Below are 1,311 nucleotides of genomic sequence, written 5' to 3'. Positions count from 1 at the left end.
TTGGGTAATGTTTCTAGAAAAGTCTTGTAGTATTTAGAGTATCTAGATATTTTTTAAAATTGTAATATTTTCTAGAATATTCTTTGAATATTTAGAGTAGAGAACTCTCTAGAATTAGTGTGTCTAGAGTTCTCCTTAGAGTACTATAAATAGAGATGTAATCCAACACTTTCGTATCAAGCAAAAATACAAAGTTCTCTCTTCCATAAATAATTCTCCTACCTATCAAGTTTCTATTCAAGCCTCAAATATTTCCACACACTTTTACTAAACACAAAATGGTTTATTTTCAACAAAGTCGCATCAGAGCTTCAAGGTCCTAAAAAAAAGGCGAATGGAGGTTTCCCTTTTTAAATGTTGATGCTCATAAAGAACAACTATGACAATTGGAGTATCAAGATGAAGGCGCTACTAGGAGCTCAAGATGTATGGGATATTGTTGAGAAAGGCTTCAATGAGCAAGATGAAGCCTCGCTAATCCAAGGTGTAAAGGAGACATTGAGGGAGTCAAGAAAGAGAGACAAGAAAGCTCTCTTCCTCAGTTATCAATCGGTGGATGAAGATACATTTGAGAAGATCTTCAACGCAACGACGGCCAAAGAAGCATGGGACAAACTTCAAACTTGCAACAAAGGAGTGGAACATGTGAAAAAGATTCGTCTTCAAACTCTTAGAGGTGATTTTGAACGTTTATTTATGGAAGAGTCCGAATCAATTTCTGATTATTTTTCTCGAGTATTGGCCGTAGTCAATCAACTTAAAATAAATGGTGAAGATGTTGATGAGGTAAAAGTCATGGAGAAAATAATTTGCACTTTAAATCCAAGTTTTGACTTCATTGTTATCAACATTGAAGAAAACAAGGATTTCAAGACCATGACTATTGAGCAACTCATGGGTTCCTTACAAGCATACGAAGAAAAACAAAAGAGAAAAATTAAACAAAAGGAGACTATGGAGCAACTACTACAACTCAACATAAAGGAAGCAAATTATGCGAATTATAAGAGCCAAAGAGGACGAGGTCGTGGCCAAGATCGTGGGCGTGGACGAGGACGTGGAGGAGAAGAAAGAGGCAGTTACAATAACTACTATAACAATGGAGAAAGAAGTTGGAATCCACAAGCAATAAGAGATCGTGGAAGAGGAAATTCATGGTCGAGGTGTGACAAATCACAAATCAAGTGCTTCAACTGCAACAAGATCGGTCACTATGCATCTGAGTGTAGATTCCCGAAGAAAGTTGTGGAGAAAGCTAACTTTATAGAAGAAAAAGGCAGAGAAGAAGAAACTTTGTTGCTCGCGTGCTAA

At 36.7% G+C, this 1,311-nt stretch overlaps 1 protein-coding gene across 1 annotated transcript; it reads left to right on the top strand.

Annotated features, from left to right (window-relative positions):
- The first annotated feature begins 354 nt into the window (after positions 1-354).
- On the top strand, positions 355-1,311 carry LOC127122546 (uncharacterized). Its single transcript, XM_051052864.1, has 2 exons — positions 355-786; positions 985-1,311. Exons 1-2 carry the CDS (start codon positions 355-357, stop codon positions 1,309-1,311), a joined length of 759 nt encoding a protein of 252 aa, XP_050908821.1.

This window comes from Lathyrus oleraceus, chromosome 2 (genome assembly GCF_024323335.1).
Source record: "Lathyrus oleraceus cultivar Zhongwan6 chromosome 2, CAAS_Psat_ZW6_1.0, whole genome shotgun sequence".
In the NCBI taxonomy this organism is placed as follows: Eukaryota; Viridiplantae; Streptophyta; class Magnoliopsida; order Fabales; family Fabaceae; genus Lathyrus; species Lathyrus oleraceus.
The sequence above is the reverse complement of the archived record's forward strand: the minus strand, read 5'-3'. Positions and strand labels throughout refer to the sequence as shown.

Bases quoted from the DNA above. Each gene is read 5' to 3' on its own strand.
- LOC127122546 (XM_051052864.1), top strand. From the start codon at position 355: ATGTTGATGCTCATAAAGAACAACTATGACAATTGGAGTATCAAGATG. The intron at 787-984 runs GTAAAAGTCATG...CTCAACATAAAG, and splicing joins ATGGTGAAGATGTTGATGAG to GAAGCAAATTATGCGAATTA.